This window comes from Pelmatolapia mariae, linkage group LG3_W (assembly GCF_036321145.2).
Source record: "Pelmatolapia mariae isolate MD_Pm_ZW linkage group LG3_W, Pm_UMD_F_2, whole genome shotgun sequence".
In the NCBI taxonomy this organism is placed as follows: Eukaryota; Metazoa; Chordata; class Actinopteri; order Cichliformes; family Cichlidae; genus Pelmatolapia; species Pelmatolapia mariae.
Genome location: NC_086229.1, coordinates 62,821,940 through 62,848,031, shown reverse-complemented (window position 1 = coordinate 62,848,031; position 26,092 = coordinate 62,821,940). Strand labels below are relative to the sequence as shown.

The window sequence follows — 26,092 nt, the reverse complement described above, 5'->3', positions numbered from 1 at the left end:
TTTCACTGTCAACCTGCTGTGTGTGAATGTCACGAAATCAATCATAAATTAAACCTAACCTAACTGGAGATCTGCATCCATATTCTTTAACTTGATCTAAACGCTTTGCACCTAAACCTATTAAACATCCTGCTTTACTGACAGCAGCTCATTAGTTGTTTTTAATCACTGACACTGGATTGCCCAATCAAATCTCTTAAGGGAACTGGTACATCCCCTACTTTCCTGTGTGCACTTGGTAGAGCACCCTTCCATAAAGGCCACCTCTGTGCAGTGTACGACTAATAATTGTCCTATGGACAGATTCCCCCACCTGAGCTGTAGATCTCTGCAGTTCGTCCAGAGTCACCATGGGCCTTGTCAAGAGAATTATTCTAAAACACTTCTTCAGTTGAGAATCAGAGAGGAGAAACACAGTTTTACTTGCATACAAGGGCAGCACAGAGCACCCACAGTGAGAGTGATGGCTCTGTGACACGCGCTCTGAAACTGCCCTGGCCTTTATTTATACATCAGTGGGTGTTTGTTCCTTACATTGGAATGTGAATGTTTAGAGGTGTGTATGTTTCCATAAAATGACTTCCTAACCCTGCTGGCCTGGAAGTCCAGCAGTTCATCTAAACAAAATGCACTTAGAGTAAAACAGGCATAGATACGTTTATCCTGCCATAAAACAATAAAAGAAGGTATGACCTCTCCCATGCTCCCAGGATGTGGGTGTGAAAACCAGAACACTCTGGAATCACACAAGCTTCCTAGGATGAGACATTCTTTCAGGATACTATCAACTACATACTTCTAAACACAAATGATTACATGCAGCAGTCTACCATAAGTAAACCTATATAATTAAAAGGTAATACTGACATTATATTTGACATTCTATTAACAGGCCTCTTGGCTGCATTTCTGATCAGCGCTCTCCTTGTTCGGCCTGTGAGTTTAGGTGGACGGCCTTGTCTTGGTAGGTTTACAGTTGTGCCATACTCCTTCCACTTCTGAATGATCGCTTGAACAGTGCTCCGTGGGATGTTCAAGGCTTGGGAAATCTTTTTGTAGCCTAAGCCTGCTTTAAATTTCTCAATAACTTTATCCCTGACCTGTCTGGTGTGTTCTTTGGACTTCATGGTGTTGTTGCTCCCAATATTCTCCTAGACAACCCCTGAGGTCGTCACAGAGCAGCTGTAGTTGTACTGACATTACATTGCACACAGGTGCACTCTATTTAGTCATTAGCACTCATCAGGCAATGTCTATGGGCAACTGACTGCACTCAGATCAAAGGGGCTGAATAATTACGCACACCCCACTTTTCAGTTATTTATTTGTAAAAAATGTTTGGAATCATGTATGATTTTCATTCCACTTCTCACGTGTACACCACTTTGTATTGGTCTTTCACGCAGAATTCCTATAAAATTGATTCATGTTTGTGGTTGTAATGTGACAAAATGTGGAAAAGTTCAAGGGGGTTGAATACTTTTGCAAGCCACTGTATTTACTGAATACAATAATGGATTTTTATACATTTTACCTCAGATAAAAACCTTGGTTGCAAGATTCAGATAATTATTTATTAAAAGCTAGATATTTCAAATGAGAATAAGAAAGAAAAGTATTTCTTTGTGCCCCCCTTTCCCTGTTAATGCAAAACTTTGCTGGACCCGCCCCTGCACACGTAGCTGTCAGCTACATAAAAAAAGGATCCTGGTGTTATTTGTCTCTCAGAAACAGTTCATAACTTCCCTTCAACTCATTCATGTCACCTAAAAGGTAAACCTGGTTCTTCATCACCTGTTCAGCTCTGATGATTCAGTAAGGACATCTCCTGGTTTCATCTTCATGTTTCCCTCTCACAAGATATCGAAACAGACATCATGACCAGCAGCTTTACAGCTGTGGCTCCAGCAAACATCAGCTGATACTAAAAATTAATATTAAATAAATTCTAACAACAGCTGATCAAGCTTAAACGTGTTGCTGTTGTTAAGCGTAACCACCACGAGTTTCCTGTTTCTGGTGCAGAGAGAAAAGCCGATCAGCTGATCACTGATCAGTTTCATGATTCAATTAACAACTTTCTAGCTGAAGTAGTACGGGACAAATCACTTCCAAATCAAAACCTTTTCACCTCAACTTTAAAGTTCGACCTCCTCAGTTGTAATTGGTCCAGCCCAGAGTCGATCATGACCAACTGGCCAATCCACCACCATTCATTTATACCATAAAAAAAAAGAAAAGCAATAAAACCCCATTGGCCCATAAAAACGAAAAATCACGAGCGGCCTACCTGGCAAATGCCCGGCAAGCCCGATGGCCAGTCCAGCCCTGTCTACAACAAGTCTGCCCTGTGTGCAGACGGGAATATAAAAGCTGCTGTTCTGCTCAGCACACAGCTCGCCCTCGCCCTGTGCGCGGAGTCAAGGAGGCCATTTACATGAAAAGGGAAAGCCCATCTCTGAATCAAGGAGGGGGCCTAAGGGTACATCTGTCACCATCTTACAACGCTGTGATTGCAGCCATTCCCCAACTCTCTGTGAATAGTACTCATGGTCATTGATCAGTGGTCTTTGATCAGTGGGTTTTGGTCAGTGATGTTGATCAATGTTCATGACAATTTGCATAATTAAGATTAAGGAACTGTCACGGTCTGGCTGGCAGACCGTGGGGGGTGTGAGGAAGGAGGACCCAGGTGCGGTGCTCTGTGTGAAAACATTGCGTTTATTTACAGCTGTAAGGAAAATAACAGTAAATCCTCTGTGCACTCCCGAGATGTGTCCTTCTCCCAGTGTCAGTGTCCCTCTCCCCGCTCCTTGGTGTCTGAGCACCCCGTGCTCGCTGTCCTCTTGTCTCCCTGCTTCTCCTGGGGATATGAGTGAGTGAGTGAGTGAGTGAGTGAGCGAATGAGGCTGTAGGCTATGAAAACTAACATGGGCTCATGTGTTTCTTCCTGCAGCTGCAACATTGAAACTCTGACACACAATTCTGGGCAAAGACAATGTAGGAAAAGCCCAACACATCTTCTCCATGCTGCACATCTTTTCCTGTCTGTCAGTTTGAAGCCAGCTCATAGTATCTTTTTTTGCATTGTTTGGTGCCTTTGCTGTCATTGTTGTAGTTTGGAGCATCGTTTCAGATTTACAGATTCAGTCACATTTGTTATTTTTATTTTGCTGCTCATTCGTTTTTATCTTTGCTATATAAATGCCAGACAAATTGGATAATAAAAATAAATGTAATATAATAAAATTATGTATTTATTGTTTACATTTTAAGCTACCTAACATTGACCTATGAATTATTTTAGTGTAAAAATCCACCAAACACAAGGGAATAACTGTATGCTAGCTACACATAGCAGACAATTTAGAAATTAACCATATTTTGATTGTACTTTTAGGTGTTTTCTTACTAACAGCCTGTAAAAATACATAAACTAACTAAAGCATGAAAAGACAAGCCAACAAGATCACACTGACCATTTTACACACTTGATGATTACCAAAGAGCTGTTAGCTATAATCACACCATGCTGTGCAAATTTGAGGACACTGGACGTGTACAAAATAAAAAGTAGCAGGACTAAAGACTATCCACGGCAAATGAACAATATCTGACAGTCACGTCTTAAAAAATATTTTTCATTGTGGAGTTATAAATGTGTTCAGTGATGACTACAGTGCAAAATTTGTTATTCATTACATGTTTTATGGATGAAAAAAGAAAAACTTATAACAGCTATGTACAGCTGTTTTTACTGAATGGATGCTCTTTCAAAATAAATAATATAATTTCTCCAAGACCGCAAGAGATTCAAAACTTAAGTTATCAAAATAGTTTTGGTCTTGATTTTCCAGCATGAGAACACAAAACACAGAGCACCACCATGTGACCCATAAACATAAAAAAGAGACTCAGAATAATTTCTAAGAGATGCACGAAGAGACAAATAATTAGTCATATGATTGTTTCTACCCCTTTTTAGTCCTTTCTTCTATATTCTGATTGTTATGAGGCTTTATTAAGAAGAGTCCACTGTCATGCGTGCTGCTGCAGGTGCAGGAGTTTTTTGAATTGCAAAGCTGAGAGCAAGCACAGCGCAGATAGCTGACACATTTATAAGCCACGTGTACTTTCAGTCTGTGGAGAAATGTGCATGTGGGGCATCTCAGGGCATGTGTCTTTATGTTGTTGCCATGGAGATGAAGAGGTTATTTCCTGTCAAATGAATGAATCACATATTTTCTGATAAACATTTGAGAACATTGTCAGGGTTACCTTTGGCTCTGCGCCGATACAAAGACACCTTGAGGAGAGGGGAGATGAAGTACGGATAGAACACCACCAGGTGACAGACCAATCTAAATGCAAAGTGGAGGGAGTTGGAGGGTGGAGCTAAAGTTAAAAGCATGGTTTCAACTTCCTTGGTGGGAAGGAATCTGGTTGTACGTTTTTCTGCAAAGACAATCAGAGCTGTTAAGGTGAATATGCGGATGAAATATGAGGTGAAATCAGAGTGAAGCTCCTGACCTGTGACAGTGATCCAGCTGGATGGAGACTCTCCATGACCGCTGATGTCACACTTGTAGAGGCCTTCATCAGACCTGGACACATGCTGGATGGTCATGTGACCTGTAGGCTGCTTCCTGATGAGGGAGCCATCTTTATAGAAAGCAGCTAGGAGGTTGGAGGGAGTGGTCTTTGTTTTACAGAGCAGAGTGACGTCATCTCCCTCCATCACAGGGAGGACAGGACTCTGCAGGATCACTGATCCACCTCAACACAGAGACAAACTACAGCATTTCATCCATTTACACACAGCTTCATCAACACTAACTCCACACACTCAGCTTACCAGTGACTGTCAGGTTAACCATGTTACTGATGGGACCCTCTCTGGACTCACACCAGTAAACTCCACTGTCTGATTCATATAGTTTGCTGATGTTACAGGAAGAACCAGCTGGTTTTCCCCACCCGTCTCTCACACTGAGTGGTGTTTCCTTTGCTTGTGTTTCTCCTCAGAGTCCATCCAGCAGAGCTGTCGTCCTCCTCACAGCTCAGAGACACAAAGTCTCCTTTAAACAAGAGAGCTGCTGGGACTCACAGTCAGACGAGTTGTGAGGAACAAAGAAAGAAAGACATACATACGCATGCCAAAGGTTAAGGATGAATCTAGAGTGGTTTACAATTACTGACCTTTATTTTTTGTGCAGCTCAGCGCTGAGAGAAAGTCATAAGCACCATAGAAACTGTACACAGAGATGGAGAACAAGCACAGAAGGATTCTCTCATACCGGGCGTGATGGAGGAAACAAAGTTTACTCTTTGTACCTCATCAGCTTTTTTTAAAGTGTTAATTATTTCTTATTTGAATTCTGTATTATACTTAAACAATGATTCCAAAAGCTTTTTTCACCACTTTGAAAATCAATCATTTGAACATTAAACTCTGGTTAAACTCCTGTGCAGCCACTTTCATGTCATATGAGGGCTAAACATTAATTTGTAAATCAGTGATTTCTACAACAATTTTCTACATATTATTGATGTAGAAAATTATGACATAAAAATAGTATTCTTTTTGGTTTCTTCTATGCCTTTTCATCCAAAAACCTTTTAACCCCTATTGATTCTACATCTGGAATGATCTTTGTGAGAGGGAAATAACAGAGAGAAGATTTTTAGGTCCTTCATAGGTAATCATTGCAGTGTACTTACAGAGCAACCAAAGCAGAGATGGTTTCTCCATCGTGCATCGGGGGGAAATCAGATAAACACTTGAAGTCAAGCCTGTCACCTCTTCCTCTGTGACAGAATGTCAGTGTTGTAGTTGTCATTGAAATAAAAGTTTGCTTTGTCTCATTGAAACAAAGCAAAGAAATAGTTTAGCAGTTTTAAAATGCCGAAACTAAATTCCAACTTGAAACGTAGATGATCAACAACAAAATCAACATGAAGTCAGTATTTTGTATGATGCCTTCATTGACAACTCTGAAAACTGAAGAGCTCTTTTACTCACAGATGACGCTCAGTGAATGATAAGCACTGATTGTGTTGATTATCTTGATGTAGTGTAATCTTCCATGTGCTGGCTTCAGCACATTTTCCCGTTAAGGCTAGCACGCTGCAAAGAGTATTTTGAGTAGTAAATGATTGTGAAATTACCACACCCACACAGTGTCTGATTGGTCGTGGTGTAAGATTTTTGATCACAAGCACTCTTATGTTATGTGTTGTAGCCAAGAGTCAGCTCTCTCCGTGGCTTCCTCCACTACACACTATCCACTCTCCTCCTTCACTATAAAAGGGGAGAAAGTCATAGTCCCATCATAATCACCTGTCCTCTCTGACCTCCTGGCACCGCCGGAGAGATTGAGTTCTCTGCACCACCCTTCCACTGCAGCAGGCCAGAGACCACATCCCTGCCACAAAGATATAAATGTTCTTTTCCCAGCTGACCTGATTATTATCAGAAAAGATATAATAATGTGTCTATCAGATGTAGTAACAGGGACTTTGCTTCAGTTTTTCTCAGTTAAATCTGCAGGTAAAAAAATAATCATAAAAAAGGAGAATCAGCGTCAACCTTTTAAAAAATGGAGCTTTGGGGCCCTCTAGCAGTCTGTAGCCAACACTTCGAGACTTATAATTGTGCTAAATACAATATATATTTCATGTATTTCCGTCATTGGTTACCTTATTTCTACTCTTTAACTGACTTTAGTATATCTGGAGAGTTTATTCAGAGAGTTTTCAAAAAGGAAGAAAGGGTGTGAACTCTTGGTAAATAAAAGTAAGCACACAAAAAACAAACATGACTGGAATGCAGCTCAGCAGCTTTCGGCTCTGCGTGAGGTGCAGTTAGGTGTTCTTTTCCTTGTAAACTAACCTGTTTAGACCAATGCGCACATCAGTAGCTTACTTTTTTATTCTTATGCCAACATGGATAACTATTTTAATATGAAGAATGAACAATAAAAGTATTTAAGATGTATTTTCTAAATTTCTAATATTGTGTGCGTTGTACGCGTTTCCATTTCGAAGGACCCATCCCTTCCTTTAGCCTCCAGGCAAACAAAAAGAAAGAAAAAGGCACAAAGTTGGGTGACTTTATTTCTTCCTTTAAATCAGATGCAGACTGTGGTTACTCACCTGCCACAGATGGCTTTTCTGAGAGTGCTTCTGTTCTTATCCTTGGTTTCTGCATATACAGGTGAGTAAAACAGAGCTCGTTTAACTTGATTCATTCAAGAACTAAGGAGTACCGATAGGCTTAAGAAAGGTGGTGGTGTTGCTGCTTATGTTAAGTCAAAATTAGATGCTACAATAGTTCTATCAAAATTCATTTGCAAACAATTGGAATTTTTGGCTCTGAATGTGAATATTGCAAAGGGTCTTTGCATAACAGTTGCTTGTTGCTATCGACCCGCTTCTGCCTCCACAGAAGCTTTGCATTCTTTAAACCTTTTGCTGTCCAGACTAAATTATGGTGAGCTTGTTGTGGCTGGTGACTTTAACTCGGATTGGCTCAAAACTGTTTCAGATGATTTTAAATCTTTTTGTGATTCTATCAGTCTTACCCAGCTGGTCAATTTACCCACTTGGCCGAATCTCAAAAGCCCCTCTCAAAAATTTTTCATCCTTGGGTGTCTTTTGTAATGACTTAAGTGGCCACTGTGTTGTTGCTGTTATTAGAAATACTAAAGTGGCCATGTCACAAAATCGTATTATTTTTAAAAGGACTCTTAAACGAGTCGACCCTTTAATGAGCAAGTATTTTATCATGATTTGTCAAACTATGACTGGAAGAAAATAAGATTGATCCCTGATGTAGAATTAGCGTGGGCATTCTTTAGGGATGGGTTTATGTGAATGCTCCATTGAGAAGATATAGGATAAAAGGTCGTGAAAACCCCTGGTTCTCCCCAGAGCTGGCAGATATCATTCATGAGCGCAACCTGGCTTGGGGCAAAGCTAGGAAAACAGGCTACCCCGGTGATTGGCTTCTTTTCAGACAACTAAGAAACAAATGTACTTCCTCTATTAAGAAAGCTAAATCAGAATATTATCTGTCTGTCACCACTGAGAACCTAAATAATCCACAGAAGTTCTGGAAAATCATTAAGTCTCTTTCATTGAGTAAAAGCTCCCACGCTCTACCCACCTATGTTTTTAGGATTCTGTTCCTGTTTATTGTAGGAGGGAGATTATGAATTGCTTTAACAAGCACTTTATATCTTCTGGCTCTTTGTTTGACTCTCTGAACCTAGTCTCTGTAAAATCTGGCACAAACCTTCCGGTGTACACTGGTCAGCCATTTAACTCTGTTCCTTTGTCTGTGCAGGAGGTCTATAAAGCTCTTAAAGTGTTAGATCCGAGAAAAATCTCCATGGCCAGACTTACTAGATCCGTACTTCTTGAAACTGGCAGCTGCTTTTGTGGCAGAGCCTCTCACAACACTTTTCAACTTCACATTGGATACGAATGAAATTCCCTCAGTATGGAAATCACCTTTTGTTGTTCCTCTATTAAAAGGGGGCGACCCCGCAGTGTTAACTAATTACAGACCAATATCTAATCTATCTGTGCTGGCCAAAGCTCTTGTGTGCGAGCAGTTAAAGGAGTTTTTACACACCAATGCCATTTTATCTGAATATCAATCAGGCTTTAGGAAGAATCACAGTACTATCACAGCTGCAATGAGAGTGGTAAATGATACTATTGAACTTGATAAAAAACAACACTGTGCATCCCTTTTTATTGATTACACAAAAGCATTTGACACTGTTGATCATTGTATTTTAATACTTAGACTCTTCCAGTCAGGACTCTCTGAGAGAGCCGTGGCATGGTTCTCAAACTACCTCAGTAACAGGTCTCAGTGCATAAAATCTGATGGTTTATGTTCTAACTTTGTTACAGTGCACAGCGGAGTCCCACAGGGTTCTGTATTAGGTCCCCTTCCATTTATCATTTACATAAACAATCTTGGTCTAAATGTGCCAGATGCAAACTTGCACTTCTATGCTGATGATACAGTTATTTACAGATGTTGTTCAACTCTTGTCCAAGCCACTGACTCCTTGCGGAAAGCCTTTTTTGCTGTCCAGCACTCATTACTTCAGCTTAAACTTGTTCTCAACACAGACAAAACAAAGCTCGTGTTGTTTTTTTAAATCCAGGAATTGGGTCCAAACAATCCCATCAGTAACCACTCTTGAAGGTAATAAAATAGAGTTGGTTCACACCTATAAATATCTGGGAATCTTAATTGATGACTCGCTCACCTTCAAACCACATGTAGAGAATCTTGTGAAAAATCTGAAGTTAAAACTGAGATTTTATTTTCAAAATAAGTTGTGTTTCTCTTTTAATACAAAGAAGCGGCTTGTTGCTGCAGCACTCTTGCCTGTGCTGGATTATGGTGATATTCTATATATGAATGCTTCTGCTCAATGTCTTCGAATGGTTGATTCTGTGTATCATGCTTCTCTGAGGTTCATCACTAACCGTAAACTTCAGACTCACCACTGTGAGTTATACTCTCAGGTATGATGGCCTGCTTTGATAAGTCGGAGGAACTCTCATTTATACAGTTTTATATATAAGGTGATACTTGGGTTGCTGCCTTCTTATATATGTTCCCTGCTTGCAATGAAACACGCTGGTCAGTATTCTCTTCGTCTCCATGGTTACTTGTTGCTTTCTGTTCCATTTGCCCGAACTGAATTTGGTAAAAGAGCTTTTGTCCATTTAGCACCCTTGGCTTGGAACAAACTGCAGGGCGAATGGAAAATGACGAAATTCATTTCATTACATTACGTGCTTCTAAATCTAAACTACGAATCCTTGAGGCCAAGTCCATAATAAGATAGGTCTAAATAATAATAATTTAAATTAAATAATCATCAAAAAACAGTTTCTGTGCATGTTTTCTGGTTTAACCTTCGAAATGTATCCACTGTGCAACTTCACCCCCTTTTTTATTCAATCATTTATTTATTTGTTGTACTTTTAGCCCTCTTGTTTTGGCAGTTTGGATTACTTCTGCAATGAAAGAAAGCCTTCTCCTCGTATGTTTTTGTGTGTATTAAGTTTTCTCAGATGAAGGTTAATAGTGTTGAATTGTTCTTTGCATACTAGAGAGTTTTTATGTATGGAGTCCATGTAATGTGAACTGGAGCTCTCAAAGGGATCTCATTCCAGCGATGGGTAAAGCATTCAAACTCCACACACTTTAAAAATATAACCTGGATTAGTCAGAAATCTTGTTGTTATTACACAAAGGTGCTAACCACTGGAGGACTGTACCGAGTTCGGCCCAGCATTTGATCTTGACCTTTAATGTTAGCAACCAAGGTCAAAGTTAACCATATATCACGTGAAAGGGTATGGAGTGAACTGCACAACCCACATTTTATTTATTTATTTATTTTTATAGTATGACAGCCTGCAAAATCATAATGATGCCATAAAGCTCGCATGAATATATCTCAAAACATCAGATTTTTTTTGTATAGCCCTTGTCCTTTTGAGTCGATTTATGCTCTTTAAGTGCTCTTTTTCAGAACAACTCTTTGCCAAGGGAGCTTTACCTCCATTCCTTATGTGCACTCCACATGATACCTATGCTGTTTTACTCTTATGCTGTTTGAAGAAAAAGTGGGAATCTCCAAACACCTACAGATGTCTCTGTGGGAACCTGGGAAAACAGTGGTAACAGAGGATCCCCTTGACCTCTCTTACCACTGTCCTATTAAGAAACAAAAAAACAAACAAACAAACAAACAAAAAAGCATAGTCATGATACTTGCAGTTGCAAGATTCCACAAAAATACAATTTTCCTTGATTTGAACTACACTCGTGGATCCATGCAGGTCAGCATGAGTGAACTAAATATTTCTAGCACCTGTACAACGATATAAACTATAAAAATATTTTCATTTGGGTGGATTTTGAGTGACTTTATAAAATTGCATCAAATTTCAGGCAAAAAGACCAATGTTTAGAATATTATTGCTGCTGTCAAATGTATAATCGGGTGAAAATTAACCTGACCCTCATCTGGGTTTTCAGCAGGGATGTGTGATACTACTGATTTCCTTTCTGATCCGATACCAAGTAAAATTCAGGGTGGTATCGACGATACTGATCCGATACCGATACTTTGTACAAGAACTTAATGTTTCATTGTATTTCATATAGAATTGTATTATGTAATCGTAATAATAAATAATAATATAGCTTCATAATGATTACAGGACATCAGACTACTTGTTTTTATCACTTAATAATGCAGAATTATCACAAAGAAATAAAAAAAAACTGAAGTCATGTGCCATTTGAACACCTTGCCTGCCTGCAGAACTAAAGGACTCCGCGACGTCTGTCTCACCCTAGCAGCACCTGTCCCTCTCCTCTCTAGTTCGCCTCAACATAAGCTCATCATATTGTGTGATATGATTGACTCTGAGGTGTTTGGCAAGGTTAGTGTTGTTGCCTCAATGTCTTGCCACATGTATGGCAAACCGCGTCTTGGCTGTTTGTGGAGGCAAAATACATCCACACATAACTCTGTTCACACTCAGCCGTTGTTGTGAGTGCGCATGCCAAGGGCTGCGACACATTTATACAGCCGTATTTCACACGTCTATGAAAGGCGGAGGAAGAAGTAATTCCTTCCAATTCAGACAATCCGAATGATATAGTTTCTTTCCACTGTGTTCCTGTTAATGATAAACTACAACTTTACCCCAAAGTACTAAAATATCGATATTCTAATATGAGAATCGATTCTAGAACATAAATTACTGGTATCGGAAGAATCGATATTTCAGTATCGATCTGCACACCACTAGTTTTCAGAAATCTGCTGTAGTCTGTCCTTTAATTTCAGAATTATAGGCTAGTTGTCACTTCTGATCAGAAAGCAGAGACAAAAAGATTGGCACTTCGCTGTTTTGTATTTTTCAAACTATTGCGATGTCCTTAACTCTACAGTTGAGCAGAAAAGTTCACATCACTTAAGTCCCCATTTTTTATTTTTTATTTAGGCTTGAAAAAGATCAATGTGAAGCCTGCAAAGAACATCCGTCTGGACTGTCAGGGTCCTAAAAATGCCAACATTACACTGTTGGAGTGGAAGAGACACGATCTGCTGTCGGATGGATACGTCTTCTTCTACCGAGATGGTCGTCTGCATAAAACCTTCCAGCATCCGATTTTTAAAGACCGGGTGGAACTGAGTGATCCCCAGATGAAAAATGGGAACATGTCCATCATTTTGTACAACACCACCGTTAATGACACTGGAACATATGAGTGTCGTATGATCATGGGAAACACTTGGCATAGAGGCAGAGGTACCTCAGAGATCAAGCATCGAATCAGGCTCAAGGTTAGAACAAAAGGTGAGTGAGTAGAGTTGAGTGTGTGTGTGATCAGAGGTGAAGCTTCTTCCTGGTTGTTGATGTTTGTTTCTAAATATGTTTTTGATGAGACTTTGTAGAAAGCAGCTGGTCTGAGTGATGGTAACTGTTCCCACCTCACACGTAGAGATATGCACAGCAATCTAGCATTTGCTTTTAGAGCTCACTGTACAGTCACCTGCCTCAGAACAACCCACTTGCTTCATCAGTATCTTCTTGAAATCACTACTAAAGACTCAATCATATTGCAAGGTTTTTGTTTTATTTTTGTTATTGTGCATTTTAGTCTTTCATATTATTTTACACTTTTATTTTAACATTTTTTGTAACTGCTAGATTTTTATGCTAACTTAAGTCACAGATTGTGTATATTATTTTTTATTATGATGTTGAACACTTGTGTGACCTGTTTTAGTCTGACTTTTACTCAGCATTTTGTAATGCTGTTTAAAAATGTTTAAAAATGTTTATGATTTTCTTTCAAAACAAAGCTTTAAGATTGAAATAGCATTTATATTTTCTGTTGTACAGTTCATTTGCTGTTATGGATAAAAAAATGTGTTTTATTTTGTTTCGAAATAGCTGATAACTATTTGCTGATAGCTGCCAACATCTGCAAACAAATATAATTCTAGAAAGTGGTTCTATATAGTGTTTTACTGTTAATATAGAGTGTTATTAACTTTATTGCTAATGCAATCATATGGCACAATGACCTCTGAGGAAATTTTAAATGACACTCACCATCAGAAAGGTTGCCTACCCCTGTCCTACACTCTCTTTAGAAATAAGAACCTCTCTGCTCTGTGTTGTTTCCTCTTTCAGCCCGCAAGAATATCACAGCTGAGTCTGGACATAACGTCAGTCTGACATGTCAAGCTCCAAACAACAACTTCAAAGCTCTTGAGTGGAGCAGAGCTGAGCTGAGAGATGAAAATGTTCTATTGTACTGGGATGGGAACTTTGAGTCATTCAACCAGCATCCATCTTTTAAGGGCCGAGTGGATCTGCAGATGAAAGATGGAGATGTGTCTTTGATTCTGAAGAATGTGAAGATTAATGACACTGGAACATACGAGTGTCGTGTCATCAGGAAAAGACCAAACCACGGGCGGACTTCTCACTTGAAGACTGAGCCCATTTGCATCATCAACCTGAGGGTTGTTGATCCTCCAGGTGAGTGAGTAGAGTTGAGTGTGTGTGTGATCAGAGGTGAAGCTGCTTCCTGGTTGTTGATGTTTGTTTCTAAAGATGTTGTTGATGAGACTTTGTAGAAAGCAGCTGGTCTGAGTGATGTGATCAGAGTGCAGTAGATAATGTCTGACAGCAGTTTGAAGAGGAAATGGATTCTGTTCTGTTCTTCACTCATCACCTACCTGACAGCTGACACCTCACACCTGTTTCTCACCTGCAGGTCAGCCAGGAGGAGACACAGAGGATGGAGGGAAGGAGGATGGAATCAGAAAGTATCTTGGATTGGAAGCTGTAATGTCAGTATTTTCTATTGTGATGACTGTTATTACGATAATTATGATAGAGAAAAATAAAAAACAAGAAGGAGGACAGACACAGCATGAATAACACATTGCCTTATACCAGAAATAATTGATTTGATTACAGCCAGAGATAGGTCAGCCAGTGTAAAAATTCAAAAAGAAAAAAACCCACATCTGTACAATTTAAAATGTATGAACAAACATTTATGTTGTATCATTATCCCAGGCCACTGTTTTCATTAAATTGGCAGACTGCAGGCAGACTCTATCTGATAAACTATTGTATGATCAAGCTGACTGATTACAGCAGGCCATAATGGCCCTCTCCCTATCTCTGTCCATCTCTCTGTGTATAAAATATAACCAGTCTGGGACACATGTCTGCACCAATTATGTTCTCCCCCTCCTTGAGCTACCACCTTATCAAGGGGGAGGGGTTTATAGCTCAGATGATCCTGGGAGCTGAGTTGTCTGAAGCATTGATCTACTGGTATGACAAACAGGTATCAGGGGATGAGCCAGACTAAGAGCAATTCATGTGTACCACAATATTTGTTTGTCACAATGTAAATGGTCTTATTTTGCTCTTGAATTTATTCACAGAAATGGTTTAAAAAAAAAAAAATTAAATCTAGAAAGACAAAGTGAAACTGTGAAATCAGTGTTTGTTGATCCTTTGAGGTCTCAGATATGATTTTAAATTCATGTTTCATGATTATTGAACCACAAGGAAGCAGGAAGTGTAAGATTTTATAAAAAAAGTTTTAGTAAAGGGATAAAAAGGTTGATTTAATGTGTGTAATGTAATTAAGAAATACAATGCACTATAAATTGGGAATTAATGTTTTAGACCTTTGGCAGTGTAAGAGGTTCTATCAAATCTACCGAGACTCTAACTGTACATCCAGCCTGTTGATAGGATGTGTTTTTTTCAAGAGAGCCTACAAACTCAATGAAATGCAAATCAGTTCATAACTTTAATGTAATATATTTTTATGGATTATTTGTTGATATTCTGTCTCTCTCTATTAATATGACAATACCATGAAAATTAGAGACTGTCCACTTCATTTCTCTTAAAAACGGAGCAGTTGATCATATTATTTCAGCCACTTTACCAGCTTTACATTTTAATGTTTCTGCTTTGGTCTTTCTACTTTCTTTCACCACTCCCATGAACCTCTAATTTTACCACTAGCATCTACTAATATATCTTATAGAGATGTCTGTTTTACACTCAAAGCAACAGTGAGTTTTCTTGTGCGTACGAACATGATGTCAGTCACATCGCACAGCCGTCAAGATCAGCTTATATAAACAGATTGAATCATTCCTAACAAAGTTGCCAGGTAGTGCTCGTCACCACCATTAAAAAAAAGCAGATGATTTCTTTTTTTTTTTGCTGTTTACTTTAAAAAAGATTTAAATATCACTTTTATTTAATAAGCACATTGTAGTGTTCTGTATCGTTCTAAGAGACTTCTGTTTATAAATACATTTTCTAAAATAATTCAGAAGATTTGTACAGAGATTCTTAAAACAAACTTCTTCTTCTTTAAATTATTCATAATCTTTTATAGGCAAGTATAAAATATTTTATAAAAATCCTAGCAAAACTTATTTTGTGTCTCAGGATAAACTATTTTAATGTAGCCACTTAGGATATTCTGTTAAGTCTCTCTCTCTTCTTCTGTTATGCTGGAGCTGAAGCCAAAGCATGTCTGCACTTAAATGAGTGGGTTGAGTTTCTTTGAGATATAATCAAACAGGTTTCCTTCTCTGTAATTCTTTGAGAGAATTGATCCCTCCCTAATTCTAAAACACTGAAACAATCTGACACCTGAATGTACAGTGAAACCTGCTGCACATTTTTGCTACTGTCACATCACAGACAAAAGAGTTGCAGAGTTTGACTTGTTATACCAGATTATTGAGGGTTAACACGTGATGTGGAGAAATCCTCATACAAACCAGTGATGGGAGGAGCAAACTGATCCTGACCTTTATCATATATGTCTTTAGGAGTCATGTCACTGTGTTGTGTTATTGGTGTGTGGATCCTTTCAAGGGTGGTGTGTGCAGATTTGTCATGCCCCAGGTATCACTGGGCTGCCCTCTGCAATCTCTCTCTCCCTATTTGTTTGAGTTAATGTAACCCAACATTATTGCTCTTGCTCTTCTTTATAATCCTAATTATATAAGAAGATATTTATTTGATTACACTTTGGATACTGGGTTTAGGTGACTGGATTGCAGTTACCATAGAAAAACAGGATGGAGGGAAGGAGGCTGGAATCACAAATTATCTTGGGACCGTAATTGGAGTGATCGTATTTTTTGTTTTGATGACTGTTATTGTGATTCATAAAAAACAAAAGAAGTAATAAAAAAAAGAAGTTAAAGAAAACAGTTCTTTAACAGTTTAAAGTTTCTAAACAAACAATTTTGCATCATATTCCCACTGAGTGATCAAGGATGTTTGGATGGAGCCAGGATTCAGTTACAATCAGCAGACAACACTTTTAAACAAAGCAGATGTAATAAGTCTCTGAGTGTAGCTTCTCCATTTTGTTTGCGAACGATCTAATGCCTATGAGGAAGATGGGTGAAAGCGGGAGTGTTATGTTTCGTAGCTGGATGGGATAACCAGCTCTGCATCCCGGCTTTTGTCCCTCTGCTGTTCCCTTGTATGTGCATTGCTCTTTCATCTTAATTTCAGTTGTTTTGTAAGGACTGATGAGGAATACACCAATGTGTTTTGCCTATCCTAGCATGTCCTCTAGACTCCATAGAGGAGATGGAAGAGAGGCAGATAATGGCCAATCCAATGTCCATTATGGATGGGATCTCTAACCCCTACATGAGACTGGGGACTCTTTGAATAGCTCCTTTTTGATTTTGTTCAAACAATTATTGCACACTTTTTGTAAGTCCAATAAACTTCATTTCACTTCTCAAATATTACAGTGTGTGTCTCCTATATGATATATTTAACTGACATTTTTTATCGTAACAACCAACGATTTATACAGTTATACATTTATCATTATAAATAATGACTATTAATAAGGTTGCCCAAACTTTTGCATCCCACTATATGTGTATTTGTATGTCTCTTTCTTATGTGTTAATGTTCCCACCACTGACAATTGTGGGCTTTGATCAGTGGTTGTGATAATTTGTATATTAATAATCAACGAACCCCACTTTTCAGTTAATTATTTGTAAAAAAAATGTTTGGAATCATGTATGATTTTCGTTCCACTTCTCTTTCAAAAGTCTTTTTATTAAACAAAGGTTTCAATATAATGTATACAAAAAAAAATGCTTCAGAATTTTCCAAAATTTCAATCTTATTCCCACCCTAACCCTTAAAACAACAAATAGTTGGCTGCCTGCGGCCCAACAAAACAAAAACAAAAACAAAAAACAGACAAAAACGAAAAACAACAAATAGACTCATATAAGAGAGAGAGAAAAAAAAAAAAGGGGGGGGGGGGGGGTGTTTCCTTGGACTACTCAGTAACAGTAGTTGTGGGCCTTTCAAAAAAGTCCAGAAAGGGAGACCACAGTTTATAAAATTTATTTTTAGACCCTCGAACTGTATATCTAATTTTTTCTAAATCCATACAGGACAATACATCTTTTAGCCATTGTGTGTGTGAAGGGGGAGAAGAGTCTTTCCATTTCAGCAATATAGCTCGCCTAGCCAGCAGTAATGAAAAGTTTAATATTCTGAGTCTGGAGCTGGACAGATTCAAATTCTGGACCGCACCAAACATAGCACAGAGTGGCTCTGGTTCAATTTGATGCTGCACGACTTCAGACATCGTATGGAAAACAGATTTCCAAAAGGTAGACAACGAAGGACAGGACCAGTACATATGAAACAATGTACCAGGAGCACCCCCACACCTTATACAGGCTGGGTCCACCCCTGGGTATATGTGTGCCAGCCTATCCCTGGACCAATGCCCCCGATGAACTATCTTAAATTGGATAAGTGTATGTCGAGCACACATTGATATATTGTGAACCTGGCCAAGGATAGAGTCCCACAGTTCATCCGTAATATGAAAGGTAAGGTCCTCTTCCCATTTAGATTTGATAGCAGCTATTGAAGAGCATTGTAAATTGGAAATTAAGCTGTAGAGGGCTGATATTATACCCCTTGAAGTTGGTTTGAGCATTAAAAAATCATCTACTGGATTGTATGGAGGCATTTGGGGGAATTCTGCTGTCACACTCTGCACGTAATGTCTGACCTGTAAAAAGCGAAAAAACTGAGCTGCAGCTATGCCAAATTTGGTGGATATTTGAGAGAAACTTACAAATTGTCTGTCTTCATATAAGTCTGCAAAGGATTTTAGGCCCTTTCTATGCCAGATATGAAAAGCATTATCTGCCATTGAGGGAACAAATAGGTGGTTTGCTGCAACTGGGCTTTGAAGTGAGAAAGCCCGGAGACCCAGACTCTGCCTAAACTGAGACCAAATCCTAAGAGACTGCTGGACAACTCTATTGTTACTGGGTAGAGGCGATGCCAAAGGGAGTGATGAACCCAAAGTCGCAGGTAGAGAAATTTTCCCACTTGAATATGACTCCATGGCAACCCAAACTGGTGGTGACGGTTCGAGATGATAGTGTCTCCAATATAACAAACACCTAATATTGGCGGCCCAATAATAGTACTGGAAATTGGGTAGGCCTAAACCTCCAACCGACTTGGGCCTTTGAAGAATAGATTTCTTCAATTTGGGAGCTTTACCATTCCAAATATATGAAGTGATTAGTGAGTCTAAAGATTTAAAAAAGGATTTTGGAATCAGGATAGGGAGGCATTGAAAGACATATAAGAATTTTGGAAGTAGCATCATTTTCACTGAGTTAATCCTACCTATTAAAGATAAGGATAATGGGGACCATCTAGACAACATATACTTGCACTGTTCCAGCAGGGGGAGGAGATTCTTCTTAAACAAACAATTAAATTGCTCTGTGACACTTATTCCAAGGTAATCAAAGTGATCTGTGACTATTTTAAAGGGAACATTTACCAAATCCAGATTCCGAGCCCTCTCATTAATCAAAAACAGTTCACTCTTATTCATATTAATTTTGTATCCAGAGAGCTGACTGAAACCGTTCAGTATATTAAGTACAGCAGGTAAGGAGGTAAGCGGGTTGGAAAGAAATAAGAGAAGGTCATCAGCATACAGTGAAACTCTATGTTCAATCCCCCCCCTCCATATGCCTTTTATGTCCCCACTACCACGGACTGCAATTGCTAATGGCTCAATTGCGAGGGCAAAAAGCAATGGGCTTAAAGGGCAGCCCTGTCTCGTTCCGCGGTGGAGCTTAAAATAATCAGAGTAGCGACAGTTAGTTACCACTGAAGCTGTGGGGCTTGCGTAAAGAAGTTTAATCCATGAGCAAAATAAGGGGCCCATTCCAAACCTTTCTAAAGTAAAAAACAAATATTCCCACTCCACCCTGTCAAATGCTTTTTCCGCGTCCATAGCGATAAGGCATTCAGGCACGACATGGCCAGGGGCATAGATAATATTAAAAAGTCGCCGTATGTTAAAAAAGGCATGCCGATTTTTAATAAAGCCAGTTTGGTCGGGAGAGATTATAGCAGGTAGAATTTTTTCCAGTCTGTGCGCCAGTAACTTAGACAGAATTTTAACATCCGTGTTTAACAGAGATATAGGCCTATAAGAAGCACAGTCAGTCGGGTCCTTGCCCTTCTTAAGTAACACTGTGATACAGGCCTGGTAGCATGATGAAGGAAGTGCCCCAGAGTCTAGCGACTCTGTAAAAACTTCGCAAAGGAAAGGAGCCAAATCGTCCGAGAATTTTTTATAAAAGTCTGCAGAAAATCCATCAGGACCAGGAGATTTCCCAGATTGCATAGATGTTATTGCCGCCTGAATTTCCGCCTTTGAGATAGGGGCTTCCAGAGTCTGTCTGAGCTCTGGGGAGAGCAAGGGCATATCAATGGAGTCAAAAAAACCATGTAAATCTTTTGTATTAACAGTAGACTCTGATGTATATAACTTAGAGTAAAATGAAGAAAAAATGTCATTAATCGCCTTCTGATCCCTAGTCACCACTCCATTGTCCGCCTTTACGCCAGTTATAATTTGTTTAGCCCTAATACCACGCAGGTGAGTGGCCAAAAGCTTACCGGTCTTTCCACCATGTTCGTAAAAATCGCTCTTATTCCTAATCAGACATCCTTCCACTTGTCGAGTGGAAAGTAGATTAAGTTTGGTTTGTAAACTTAAGCGTTCTTTATATAGTGCCGGTGATGGTGACTGAGCGTACTGCCTGTCAATGTTTAAAATCTGGTCTGAAATAAGCCTCTGTTCCCGCTGTACACACTGTCTTTTAAATGCTGCCACTGAAATGATTTCTCCTCTCAGAAATGCCTTCAGAGCCTCCCACACCGTCCTGTTTGGCATACCAGGTGTTCTATTCTCGTTAAGAAAAATTTTAACTTTAGAAGAGATGTTAGAAACAAATTGTTCATCCGTGAGCAGCAATGGATCCAATCTCCAGAGCTTTCTCACAGAGTCGCAGCCTTGAAAAGCTATTTTGAGCACAAGGGGGGCATGATCCGAGACAGTAATACTTTCATAGCTGCAGGATCTTATACTATTAATTAGCAAATTGTCAATGAAAAAATAATCTATTCTAGTGTAGGTGTGATGTACATGTGAGAAGAAAGAATAGTCTCTACCAGTAGGAAACAGAAACCGCCAGGGATCCGTAAGACTATAATCTTCAAGAAAAGACTTGACATAAGTTGCAGATTTATTGAGAGTAGCCGGTTTGGGGGATGAACGATCTAAAACCGCATGCAAATAAAGATTAAAATCGCCCCCCAAAATCAAAGAGTGACTATTTAAGTCCGGGAGGTGTGCGAACAGGCATTGAAAAAATTGCACATCATCAAAATTGGGTGCATAAAGATTGGCCAAAGTCACAAACCTGTCGCAAAGTTTACCAGACACTATTATAAACCGTCCATTTTTGTCTGACACAACAGTAGATGAAACAAATGGGATGTTCTGATCAATAAGAATAGCTGTACCCCTAGCCTTTGCATTAAAATTAGAGTGAAACATCTGTCCTGACCAACATTTCGCCAGGCGTGAGTGATCTGAATCCTGCAAATGAGTCTCTTGCAAAAAAACTACCCCGGGCTTAAATTGCTTCAAGCGTGATAAGACTCTCTTTCGCTTTATTGGGTGGTTCAACCCCCTCACATTCCAGCTAACAAAGGTAAGATTACCACTCATCAAGGAAGTCCCACATTATTATATGCAAAATTCGTTCCACTTCTCACGTGTACACCACTTTGTATTGGTCTTTCACGTGGAATTCCAATAAAATTGATTCATGTTTGTGGCTGTAATGTGACAAAATGTGGAAAAGTTCAAGGGGGCCGAATACTTTTGCAAGCCACTGTATGTTGTGCTATTTCTTACTTCTTGTATTGTCCGTTTTTGTTACTGTTTGCACTGGAGCACTGTAGCCCACATAATTTCCCCTAGGGATCAATAAAGTATTCTGATTCTGATTCTAAAGCATCACAGTTCAGTCTGAACAGAACCTCAGTCATGTTAAACTACAAATAATGATACCAAACTTATATTTCCACAACCGTGTCATGTTGGGAAAACTGAAACTTCTGTGCTGCCATCTGCTGGCAGCAATTATAAAACACTTTCATAACAAGTCAGTGCTCATCTGATTCACTCCCACTCAGCAATCACTGTGAATCTGGGGTGTGCTGGCAATCTGATAATCTTAAATCTACCTGGACCAACATCTGCCACCTGCAGACTGACGGGTTGGTGGAGTGGCTGAATAAGACTTTAAAGTCCACAATTCATAAGTTCTTTCACGAGGATGATTGCTGGTTAGATCCTCTGTTGTTTGCAGCACGGGAGGTTCCCCAGGCCTCTATAATTGTGTTTAAGTGAAAGTGAAAATTAAAGGAAGTTTCCGTAACTATCTGACTTTTTTTATTTTGACATATTTTGTTTATTTGTTCAAATTTTATTGTGTTCAAACTTCAAAATAACATGACACTTGGGAGGATACATGCATTTGACCTTGACCTATCAATGTCAAAGTTTACTTTACTTGAACTTCTTCACAAACCTTTAACGTCTTCATTAAGGAAATAATTTCAAGAAACCATCCATGCTCTTCCCACTTATCCTCGGCAGGGTCACCGGGGGTCAAAGCACATCCCATAGGGTGAGAAGGCAGGTAATCTCTAGAAGGGTCTGTTGCAGGGCTGACACAGAGAAACGGACAATTATTCACACTCACATTCACACCTATGGGGAATTAAGAATTACCAAGAACCTAACCCCACTAACTGCATGGTCTTGCAAAATCACCCACTGCATGGACATAGCTTAAAATCTCAAGGTTTAACAGCTTATAGAAGCCAAAGATGGATATGGTAAGATAATGAGTTGGGGAATGGCTGCAATCACAGCATTGTAAGATGATGAAAGATGTACCCTTGGGCCCCCTCCTCAATTCAGAGATGGTCTTTCCCTTTTCACGTAAATGGCCTCCTTGACTCAAACAACTTGTTTTGTATGTATATTAATCCTTTTTGTTATTTATTCCAAATGTCTACTATTTATATATTTTGGGTGTGGCGCACCTATATTCTGTTGTACATGTACAATAAAAATAAAGGGCTGTTCACTTCTGTTCTACCATGGGTCAAAACCTGAGCAAGAAGATGAGTTTCAGAACAGTTATAAAAATAGCATATTAATTTTATTTATTTATTTATTTTAAATACCATGTACTCAGTTTTGTTTTAGATTTATATCTTTCAAACAATGATCTGCTTGTAACTTTACATAGACAGTTACAGCAAAGTGCACATAAATAACAGTAATTCAAACACAAACTGCAATGTGTACTTAAAATAAGCTAAATACATAATCATGGTACTTAATCAAACCCTGCCCTATTTACACAAGCACACCCTACTGTCTCAGTACATCCTGTTTCTGCAAGTAGACTGTCTTCAAACTACATTGCATACCTTCAAAAAATCTATTAAACAGTCAATCCAGCCTACCAAAGTTGTATTTATATTATTCACACAAACCCTAGTTACCCAGTAACTAGGGTTTGTGTGAATAAACCCTAGTTTATTCACACAAACCAACTGTTGAGACATTGTTTTGCTGTCTCCTATTCTGTCACCGACTCAAAGCTTTGAATCAATAAAGCCATTTTCAATAAAACTGATGTAGTGGTTTAATACTGGTTCCTTTGGACACTGCTATCTACCCTCTTAGAGACCAGGGAGTAGCCCCTTTTGTAACAGTTCCTGGTGAGTGATTCTTCCACACATCAGCCAACCGGATGATGGCTGTTTTTGCCGGTCAACAGATAAAATCACCTGTGTTTTTGTCACTGCATTGCAGTCCCATTTCTACTGAACCTGATAAATAACACGAAAAAACATTAACATTTTTTATGTAAAACTATTGCAACACTTTTCTAAGATCTGTGAGTTTTCCTGCCAAATGATAACAGAAAAGCCTTCCAGACGTGCTGTGATACACACCCATCTTACATGACCACGCCTCATGACTCATGTGAGACAAACCAGGAACCAGGATGCTATTGTTCCTTAGTAAACAGAGATGCACAGACGATCAGACCGAACTAGCAGCTTCCACTGAGAAAGTCCAGCTACAGGGAAAAAAAGTGGAAAACTCCAACACTGCTGCTGACGCTCCACACACTGAATGTGAGTATGAACAAAAAACATGATCCAAAACACATTTCAATGAAGGTAATAGAGGAGGGATGGGAGCCAGGACTAACTGTACTTCTACTGTTTTCAGCTTCACTCACAAACTCAATGGCTTCCAGATCAGAGGAAGATCTCTGCTGTCCGGTCTGTCAGGAGGTCTTTACAGATCCTGTTCTTCTGTCATGTAGCCACAGCTTCTGTAAAGACTGTCTGAAAAGATGGTGGAGGGAGAGAGTAAAACATGAATGTCCAGTGTGTAAGAGGAGATCTTCAAGGGAAGAACCAACATTAAATCTGGCTTTAAAGAATCTGTGTGAGTTGTTCTTACAGGAGAGAGATCAGAAAGCTTCAGAGGCTCTCTGCAGTCTGCACTCTGAGAAACTCAAACTCTTCTGTCTGGACCATCAGCAGCCAGTGTGTGTCGTCTGCAGAGACTCAGAAAAACACACCAACCACAGATTCAGACCCATCGATGAAGCTGCACAACAACACAAGAAAGAACTTCAGGAAACTGTGGAGCCCTTAAAGGAGAAGTTAAAGATTTGTGAAGAAGTTCAAGTGAAGTTTGGTCAAACAGCAGAACACATTAAGGTCCAGGCCCGACACACAGAGAGGCAGATTAAGGAGCATTTTAAGAAGCTTCACCAGTTTCTAGCAGATGAAGAGGAGGCCAGGCTGGCTGCACTGAGGGAGGAAATAGAGCAGAAGAGTGGGATGATGAAGGAGAAGATGGAGGCTCTGAGCAGAGAGATAGCAGCTCTTTCAGACACAGTCAGAGCCACAGAGGAGGAGCTGAGAGCTGAGGACATCTCATTTCTACACAACTACAAGGCTGCAGTGGAAAGAGTCCAGCACTGTTCACTGCTGGATCATCCACAGCTGCCCTCAGGAGCTCTGATAGACCAGGCCAAACACCTGGGCAACCTGACCTTCAACATCTGGAACAACATGAAGGACATGGTCTCCTACACTCCTCTCATTCTGGACCCAAACACTGCTCATCCACAACTCACCCTGTCTGAAGATCTGACCAGTGTGAGAGGAGGAGAAAGGCAGAATCTTCCTGATAATCCAGAGAGGTTTGATTTTTTGTGGTCTGTCCTGGGCTCTGAGGGCTTTACCTCAGGGACTCACAGCTGGGATGTCGAGGTTGGAGACAATACGTACTGGGGACTGGGTGTGTTAGCAGAGTCTGATGAGAGGAAAGGAACCACACTGTCTGGATTATGGAGAATAAGATTCAATTCCGGTGAATACTCAGCACTGTCACCATCAGCTCCACCCACTGTTCTCTCAGAACAGAAGATGTTTCAGAGGATCAGAGTGAATCTGGACTGGAACAAAGGGAAGCTGTCGTTCTCTGATCCTGATACTAACACACACATACACACCTTCACACACACTTTTACTCATAAGATGTTTCCTTATATTGGCACTCTGGATGAAAAATTGAAGGTGTTGCCTTTGAAAGTGTCAGTGGAGCAGATAAGTTCAGGATGATTATATTTCTAATGCTTGCTGTTAGTGAATAGAACCTTTTAAGCAGCAGCTGTCCTCCTGCTGCCTCGTTGTTCCAACGCTCTTTGTTTGTCTTATTTCTCACCATTTCAGTTTCTGCTGTCGACCCTTTCACAATCATTTCACTGTTTCTCACTGACTACCAAAACTTGATCTTCTTGTCTAGAAGAAAACATAAGTAACTTTTCTAAAATAAAGATCCAAAAAATATAAATCTTTTAGTTTTGCCCTTATCTTAAACAGGAGAATGTTTTAAGGCTTCCCATCTCAACAGCTACCAGTTCAATTAATGACATTTACAAAATATATGAGACCCGCAGGAGGTACTAGTTAAATAGGAGAGCTGCAAACATGCCGACAGCTCATAAGGTTTGATGTTAATGCAAGAAACATATATTTCCATATATGTAAAAATAGCAACATAAGGTAGGCAGTTACAAGAAAACCTATGATCAAACAAACTGTGCTGCATAACAGTACGCAAAAGAGTGGTGGCAGGGTCCACTACAAGCTTCCCACAGGAATGAAACAGTGCTTTCTCATAAATTGTAAACATAGCTTTAAACATGACACTCCACTGAGACTTAGCTCTCCAACAGAAGGCTATGAAACCCGCAGCAAGCTGTCTTTTAGGAAGATTTAAAAAATGGCCAAATGTCACTGCTTGCACCAGGCAATCACATGGCTTCAGATTCACACAAGTGAGACATACTCTTCTTCGTCTTGGATTTCATTGGTGGTTGGCAAACAACAAATTGGTGCATTACCACCAACAACTGGTATGGAGCGTGTACCAGAATGTCACTTAAGCATTAGAGCCTATCATACAAATGGG

General features: G+C 39.5%; 2 protein-coding genes across 2 annotated transcripts in view; both read left to right on the top strand.

Annotated features, from left to right (window-relative positions):
* The window catches only part of LOC134623853 (GTPase IMAP family member 8-like), a 520,463-nt gene extending 506,008 nt beyond the window's left edge, over positions 1-14,455 (top strand). Inside the window, exons 6-10 of the mRNA XM_065470216.1 lie at positions 5,026-5,108; positions 12,058-12,414; positions 13,258-13,608; positions 13,847-13,898; positions 14,296-14,455. Of these exons, the coding sequence (XP_065326288.1) occupies positions 5,026-5,108; positions 12,058-12,414; positions 13,258-13,608; positions 13,847-13,898; positions 14,296-14,455 (1,003 nt within the window). The remainder of the gene's footprint in view (positions 1-5,025; positions 5,109-12,057; positions 12,415-13,257; positions 13,609-13,846; positions 13,899-14,295) is intronic.
* A 9,392-nt stretch (positions 14,456-23,847) lies between these two features.
* Positions 23,848-25,239, top strand: LOC134623852 (nuclear factor 7, ovary-like). Its single transcript, XM_063468861.1, has one exon. It carries the CDS (start codon positions 23,848-23,850, stop codon positions 25,237-25,239), a length of 1,392 nt encoding a protein of 463 aa, XP_063324931.1.
* The last annotated feature ends 853 nt before the right edge of the window (positions 25,240-26,092 follow it).